This window comes from Seriola lalandi, unplaced genomic scaffold (assembly GCF_002814215.2).
Source record: "Seriola lalandi dorsalis isolate HSWRI2012SDOR001 ecotype SW California unplaced genomic scaffold, Sedor1 jcf7180002054570, whole genome shotgun sequence".
Classification (NCBI taxonomy): Eukaryota; Metazoa; Chordata; class Actinopteri; order Carangiformes; family Carangidae; genus Seriola; species Seriola lalandi.
Window position 1 is genome coordinate 1,679,246 of NW_019525123.1, and position 8,524 is coordinate 1,687,769.

General features: G+C 40.4%; 1 protein-coding gene across 1 annotated transcript in view; it reads right to left on the reverse strand.

The window, feature by feature from the left end:
• stau2 (staufen double-stranded RNA binding protein 2) overlaps nt 1-8,416 on the reverse strand; it is an 86,804-nt gene extending 78,388 nt beyond the window's left edge. The window contains exons 1-5 of the mRNA XM_023416981.2: nt 8,342-8,416; nt 5,834-6,041; nt 4,829-4,959; nt 3,836-3,995; nt 2,321-2,456 (exon numbers count right to left, since the gene is read on the reverse strand). Of these exons, the coding sequence (XP_023272749.1) occupies nt 2,321-2,456; nt 3,836-3,995; nt 4,829-4,959; nt 5,834-6,032 (626 nt within the window). The 5' untranslated portion in view covers nt 6,033-6,041; nt 8,342-8,416. The remainder of the gene's footprint in view (nt 1-2,320; nt 2,457-3,835; nt 3,996-4,828; nt 4,960-5,833; nt 6,042-8,341) is intronic.
• Nucleotides 8,417-8,524: the final 108 nt, after the last annotated feature.

The following is an 8,524-nucleotide window of genomic DNA, read 5'->3' on the forward strand; positions in this document are numbered from 1 at the left end:
GGGCATATGGAAACCTTCGTTTCCCTGCAGCATCATTAAGGTGACTGATTGTGGATATGGCCTGTCACTCCACCACACAGTCAGTCATCTGATGAAGAGAATTCATATTCAGAAGGTCTCACTTTCATTAATACAGGGCTCGACTACATTGAAAGAAAGAGACCCCGTGAAAACATAAGTGACCTTGGGATAATATATGCTCTTATGTCTTTTCAGTGTTTCAGGGACACATACACACACACACACACACACACACACACACACACACACACACACACACACACACACACACACACACCCACCAACTCCCTGTCTTGCGCGCTTACAAAGTGGAATAGGAAAACAAAACAGAGCATGAGGAATAGATACTGCCTGTCTCTTAGAAACTCATCACTGTGACATATAACATTGACAGACATGCTGGAAAACAGATTTTCTCCTCTGCCCCATAGACATTTGTCTTTCACCCTGTGTTTGTTCCTGCATGGATCAAATAGTGGAAGATGTGAGCCAGATGCTAGACTGTCTGCTGACTAGACTCAGTTACCTAACACTGCAACTGAATCACGGATCGTTTTCTGGCAACGTATCCACATTTTAAAATTAAATCCCACACATTTGGCATCAGAATACCTTACCAAAGGAATTTAAGGAGCCAAAGTTTATGTAAAAAGCAAAACAAATATATGCTTCTCTGTTATGTTTCTGTGTTTAATAGTGATAACTTTGCATTCCAGTTTTGTAGATTACACAGCAGAGGACCATATGTATTTTTAAAAAAAACTATACAAATTTACCACATTCCTAACTTAGATGTTACAAAATGGGTGCTCCATCACCTTACAAAAGCAGTGCTATGGGATTTTTAAAATGAGGGAACACTGCCATCTGCAGGGAGTTCACACTGACTCCTGAAAATGACTTGATGTATATCAAACTAACAGAGATAAATGCATGTTTTATCAAATTTGTCACCTTCTCAGGGACAGTGTGCTCTCTAGAGCCACATAGCTCAACTTCTGTAAACTGTGTGCACAACCTATGTCACGCTGCCTCTATATTTAATATAGTATCATAATATTTAGAACACTAAAAACACAGCTGTCATTTCTGTAAAATGTTCACAAAGGACAAGCCTGTGGGATAAGCCAAGTGGAAGTATATACAAAACAGACAAAATATTTATGCCTTGCCCAAAAAGCATAAGAAAGAGATGCATCATTTGCTCTTTCTCAGTGCAATTTACATTTCTTCTTCCCTCCTTGGTTGGTAATTGTCATGCTGTTGTCTATTCAAGCCTAAATATGGCATCCTTTCTTCCTCCCTGTGAGTACCACATTGTACCTGGATTTAGTGGCAGACAACCTTACACATCAACAGACTCTAAATAACATTGCTTCACTAAGGGAGAGGGGATCATTAATTGCACCTCTGTGGCGTTTTTATGAACTTTTGGAAATAGCTAGATGGTTCCAGTAAAGAAAAAAAAGAAAAGAAAAAAAAAAGTTGAAAAGAAAGTTGACAGAGACTGAGTGCAATGAGACCTCATGAGGGCACCACGTTCATCAGTTTAGAGAACATATGGAGTGGAGGACCACGTCTGACACACATCTAAGCCGGTGGGATTAAAGAAACAATGCTGTTTCAGTCAAGTTGGGTAAATCTCAAAGCTCATCTTTTTTTAAGTCGGCGTTTCAAGCACCCAAAACAAAACTTGTCCAGAGTGGGTTAATTCAAAAAATGCTGGACTTTCTTTTTAATGTGGATGAGGAAAACAAAGCTGTTACAAAACTGTCAGATTTGCTTGTATGTGTTATGTGGCAGAAATGTTACCGAGACAATTTACTTTCCCTTCCAAAGCATAAAGCGTTTGTGCAGAGCTCTGCATGATGGAAAAGTGGTCTTTTTTTGTCAACTAAGGTCTGCATCATCTGTGCACAGCCCAAAATTTATGACCAAATGGACAGAAAGTACATGCCAGCAAACATGTGAACACAACCATGTACGCAGTCACCCAGTGTTGTATAAACAGACCCTTGTGTCTGTTTTCAGATTATAACTGTGCAATAATTTTTTAATTCTCAGTGATTAATTGGTCATATATATAAAATATATACATAATACAGGTGTTGTTATTACCTATTTGTGTATAATGACTTTGTAGCAGCACTAACAAATGATGCTGTAATGCAGAAATGTGTTGTTTGTCTACTGAAAAGATGAGGAATTAGCTTTTTAGTGTGGACAGATGTGTTTACAAAAATAACTTTAAAATGGAAACAGTTTAGGCAGCTGAGTAAATTCAGTTTAGTGTGCTCACCTTTGGTTGAACATCCCTCTAAAGTTGTAGTTGGCTCTATAATTGGGCATGGGCTTAGGATCCAAAGGCCTGTATATAGCTGGCTCTCCTCTCTTCATGGCCAGACCATTCAGCTCCACTGTGGGTGTTATACTGCCTGTGTGAGCAAGCATGAGAAAGAATACATTAGATATGGAAGATTAAAACCAGGGCATCTAAAATAAACACTAAGCACCCACAGTTGTCAAAATAATATAGAGGACATTACAATTTAACATCAAAAAAACTGTTTATATCAGGTGCACAAAGTGACTTCACAAGTTGCTGTATTCTGCTTAAAAACGGTAAAACTTGCATGCACTGCTAATCCCACAGCTCCACACTGATGTTGCATAACCAATCACAGAGCTTTCTTAATCCCATTAAGAACTAGCTATGATGTCTTTCACTACCACAACGCCACAGAGGGCAGGGGAGATAAGACAAGGCTAGTGGTATTAATTTAGCCAGTGACAAAACATAAGCCCGCACTCATGCTTTAGTAAGAGGGTCTGCACTGGTTGTGTTCTGAACAAGGACTATTTAAATATATCCAGAGAGGTTTGAGAGCTTTGCCTGGAGGTCAACCTCCTCAGAGTGAGAATCTAAGAAAACACTGAAACTTTCCATTATTTATAGAGACAGAAAGGCATTGCAAGTACCATCATGACACAAATGCTTTGGTGTGTTTCTTCCCCTTAGCACTTCAACTTCAGGATCATACCTGCCCCTGAAAAATAGTGACGTCTTTGCTGTGTGAACTCACTTTTGAGTTCTCCCCATCTCCCTCTACTAGTATACACAGTATTTCGATTTCAACACCCAGCAGACCCAGCAGAGGGCTCTAATGCAGCAATTTGTTGTTGGTTTAGAGCCCTCTGCTGGGTCATTTTGGATAGCCCCAATTTTTTGTATTAAAGCGGTGCCAGTTACTCATTCAAAGTCTAACTAAATGAACTTTAGCTCATTCAGCTCACAAGTCTAGTTGTGAGTCCTGTGGACAGATATACCGGGAAACAAGTATACAAGTGACAAACTGATTTAATGAGCCACAACAATATGAAACTGCTATATTGTGATGTTGTCTCTAGTTCTTTGCTCATACCTCTCTGTATAAGCTACTTTGTTACAGAGTTGCATTATACAACAAGGAGAATCGAGCATTGCAGCTACATTAAAAATATTGTGTTCTATGATGGATTGTTAAAAAATTTGAGGACCATGTTTTGATGTCATTTAGGCCTTTTTCACAGCAGGGAAAGCATGGGTATTACTAATAACGTGAATGATGACTCAGTTATATTCAAGTGTCCCTGTAAGCCATGACAATGTGACACTGAACTACAACTAAATAGAATTCATCCATCATTTATTTTATTATTTGAACCTTTTCCTAGTTGTAATGCTCAAGACGAACATATCAAGCGAGGAAAATAGAGGTAATCATTCACAAACACTTTCACAGTAAAAAAACAGATTATGCTGTGGTTGCAATACCTGGGTTGCTGTTGACGTCCACTTTAGGGGAGCGGGGCGCTGGCCTGGGAAGGACACTCTCGGCCAGTGCTTTGGCGGCTGTGGAGTGCTGGGCCTTTTTAATGCTGGTGCCCTCCGCCTCCCACACCTGCTCCCCAAGAGTCAGCTGCACTGTGAAGATCTGGAACAGTGACACCCAGAGGGAAAGACATTTACCCTAGCAGCAACAACATTTTCACTGACATCCCTCTGGAGCCCATGTGGCAGGAGCTGGATGTATTCTGCATGATCAATATTCATTCACGAAAAAAGTAATCTGAAACACATACTCCATTACATACTTGACACTTGTGACATTCACCTTGCGAGGCAGCTGGATTACTCGTAAGCGAGAATCCATCTTGCCAGGGTCCAAGCTATTCGTTTGTGGCCGAACCACAGTGGTTAAGACCAATCAGCGTCTTATAAATGAGGAGCTATAAGCTATCGGCGTATCTTAGGTGTGACGACAACGACAAGCCAACAATGGTGGTTCCTAAAAAGGTTAGCCTAGATGTTGCTATAGCATCAGTTATATTAGAATTTGAAAGTATTTCTTCATTGGAAGAAGAACAAAGAATGGCACAAACAGCTTTACTCCATGGAAAAGGCTTCAGCAAGAATTTGAGTTCCCAACTGGCTTCGCTTATATTGAAAAAATTGATATGGCATCTGATTGGTTGAAGTTAGCACTTGATAGATGGTGAACAGTTTCCAATTAACCTTCCCAATGGTTCTGTGTGTCAAACCATTTGGTACGTCAGGTTAGCATGACATTGTATAAAATAAAATAAAATAAAATAAAACAAAAGATAAAATAAAAGGTTTTGAATATGTCCACTGCTGTTTACTGATTATCATTTCATATCTACAACTGAATGTTCTTCAGGCCTTTAAAAGGATGTTCTTCAGTTTTAAGAGTTTTTCTTTCTTTTTTTTTTTTTTTACTATTACTATGAGGTTACAACTACTCACCTTGGCATGTGCAGGGCCTCTCTCATTGAGGAGCTTGTACTGTGGTTGGATCCTATTGAAACGGGCTAACTCATTCACCAAACACATTGGAGTTTTCTCTTTAGGGTTTGCCATGTTCTCCTGGGGCGGGCCTAAAAGAGAGCACAGCAGAATAAATGATTTACTCACCAACATCGTTATAGCACCAGAGATATGCATGAATGATTATTGAGTATTGATATAGGAAATTCTATAATATGACTGACTGACTGGCATGGGATATTAGTATATAGTAGCAAGCATCTTGTGCAGTGATTATATGTCAGAAATGCTGTTTAACACAAATGTTGCATTTAATCATCATGTCTTATGCACAACAAAAAATCTGTTAACAAACCACATAATAAGCAAATGAACCAAGAGGCATGAGCACAAGATATTTACCCCCTTTAGCAGATGTGCAGGGGCTCAGGTGTGTTTAGATTTGTCTGAAATTACATGATCTTACGGGCTAGTGATTGGCATTTAAGATTACAGCTTACAGTGAGTGCAGTCAATTGGCAAGAATCATTATCAGTAATTTAATTACCAACTTAACAGATTCACAGTATTATGTGCCAAGGACTGGAATAAGAGCAGTGTTTGGTTCAGAATCGATTAGAAAATTCTGCATTCAGTTTAAGATGTCTGATCAATACCCTGCGGTAAAATGTAATCTTGAGGTAGGTTGTCTCCTGCATTTGAGGCTGGTCAGGAGCTCAGGGGACAAGGTTTTAAAACTGTCCCACGCATTTCTGATTATGTACTTCCTTTATGGCTTGAATCAATATCAGAATAACCTTGTCACACGATTAATATTGTAATATATGACGTGTCGCTATGAAATTTTGGCAAAATAATTGAACAATGTCGGCAATACTGAAACATTTCTTCTCTCTTATATTGTCTATGGCACTTCAAAATAAAAGATTCTGATGAAAAGTAAGTAGTCCATAATTTGTTCTTCTTCTTCAATTGTCAGTCTACCTGGCGGTGTGGCAGACACAGGGGCGTCCCCATATCCGACTGCAGGAGCAGGGCAGGCGGGTGTGGGGGCCGGGCCTGTGCCGTTGACGGAGGGCTGCAGACCCAGGGATCCTGGGCTGGCCATGGCCGTTGGGGGAACTCCAGGGGAGAGGCCAGGACCAGCCAGGGGTGCTGAGGTCTGTACTTTCACTTGAGCCATGCTCTATTCCTGAAACCGGACAACAATTAACAACTTTAAAGTTTGTTTGAAACACGCTAATCATTGCCGACTGTAATTAGTATGGCACTCAGTAAAGCATATACCTCTGCAATGGCCAAACAATCCTACACATGTCTGTGTGATCCAGATTATCTTGATGTGCACCATATTGCACAAAGTCACAGATCTCAACACCATTAATGTCTACATCAAGAGCCATACAACATTTCCAGAGAAATTAATGAAGCTGTTGAAATGTTAAGGAAAAAGATTTTTTTTTTTTTCTTTTAATTCCTAGTTCCCTCCCTTTAACCAGAGCTGCACCAAAATTGAATGGGTTCGTCCCTGGCCCATGACCCATCCCTCCACCAAATCTGGTACAAATCAGTTCAGTACTGTTTACATAATCCTGCTGACAAACAACCAAACAAACAGACATAGGTGAAAACATAACCTCCTTTGGTGGTGCTAATAATGATACCACTTTACATAGGCCACTAGTGAGAAAATCTGAGCTATATAATGAAAAAGATGGAATTTCTAATAATTTAGGTTGCTAGTATACCTCAGACTGAACATCATTAGGCATTAAGCATTTATCTACACAAACATGCACAGAAGCACAGATTAAATCCACTCAATTTTTTTGAGGTTTAAAGCTGTTCACTGTCATTTGACAAATTTCTGTGGGCAAAGCCTGGAGAACAGGCTTCAAACTGAGCAGCCCTAGGCCTATCTCACATTCTGATCCACTGGCAGCTAATACACCCAGACAATGAACCTTTATTTGAAGGAGCTTTGCTCATGTTACTGCTGCTAAGCTCCCCGGAAAAAGAAGGGAATCCTGTGATAGCAGCCTGAACAAGACAGTGGACATTAAATGACATTTTATTTGAGACTAAAGAGAGGTGCGTAGTCCTACATCGAGTAGACACAGGTTAATATGAAAAGCAGAGGGCCCAACAAAACACGTTAACTTTTTATCCATTCATACAGTATTTAGCGAATGCAAATACACACAGGTCATGGCCTGTGGCTATGCAATATAAGTGATATAATATGCTACAATGTGCTTTTCATTAATGAAATATGATGACTGAGTAAGTACTGAATCTTAATGTAAAAACTCAATTAAAAAGGTACAAACTGTATCACAACATCTTGCCAAAATGGCCCCACTGCTGTTTCACATTAATATGGGGCAGGCACTGAAGGGAAATGAGGGAAATTCATTTCATATCCCCACAGAGGTTAGAGCCAAGGGGTCAGACAGAGAACTGAACCCCTGGGGTGTGGAGTGTCTTGCACTAGAACACTTTATGAAAAGGCAGCTTTGAACCTGGTCCCTTCAGGTGTTGGACAATATCATTAAACACCACATTACCCTGATATAAACTGATCAATACATTGAGTGCGCAAAAATCAATAAATTATTCTTCAGCTAATAGATGAAATGAAGACAGGTCTTAGATATCACATTGGTCAATTGATACACTTTTCAGACTAAGGCTTTCATGGGCCTCACACTGATATCACAATTACAGGTGTTGTTCCTGTGTTTACAGTTGAGGGCCATGGCTGCACTGATGTAAACAACAGAGCAGTGGCATGCCCATAAAACCACTGATATCGACTATATCCACAAAACAAAATCCAGTTTTTACTATGGCGCGTGACTGTAATTAATTGCATTCAGTCAAATTGTTTTCTGTTTATTTCTTCGGTGCATCTCGCGTGCCCCTGAGGTTCTCGGGGTCACTATCTGCCTTGCTTTTCTTTCACTCTCTCACAGTAACATGCACACATACCAATGCCAACAGCAACCTAAATGCACGGTTGTCTTAGACAGTAACTTGAATATGGAGGTTGTGTTACGTTAGGGCTGACTGACAAGAGCTACACGGCTGTCTGCAACCCCTGAACCTACACCACAGCTTCGACTGTGTCCAGCTTAGCAGGAAGCTAACGTTACCAACGAGACTACGGTATTTCCCGCAAATGTCAGCTCCTAAAAACACACCAACGGAATGGGCAAGCATGCATGCTGTCATGAATATGTCACTATGATTCCTCCTGATGGATACACACTAGCTAGCCACCTCCAGTTACGCTAGTTTAGCCGGTTAAAGCTCATCATGGCTGATCGGCCGAACACCCCTCTTGCTGGCATCTCCCTACCGCCCCATCCTCCACGAAAGTCTGGGGAATTTCAGTCCACCGCAACATCATATATGGACTGGCGACAGCGTGACGAATAACCCAGACACTATCTGACAACACAGGGACAAATATTTTAGGGTAATTTTTACCTTTGTCCAGGGCCAGACCCCAGTTACACCTCCAACATTGGCAAACACTAAAGAGAACTGGATAGAAGAGGGAACAGACCACGTAATTTGTCTGGGTAAAAAAAAATGGAAACATGTCCCATTAGAGGCAAATGGCTTGACAATTTATTATTTCGTGTTTAAAGTTTGTGTTTTCTTTATGTG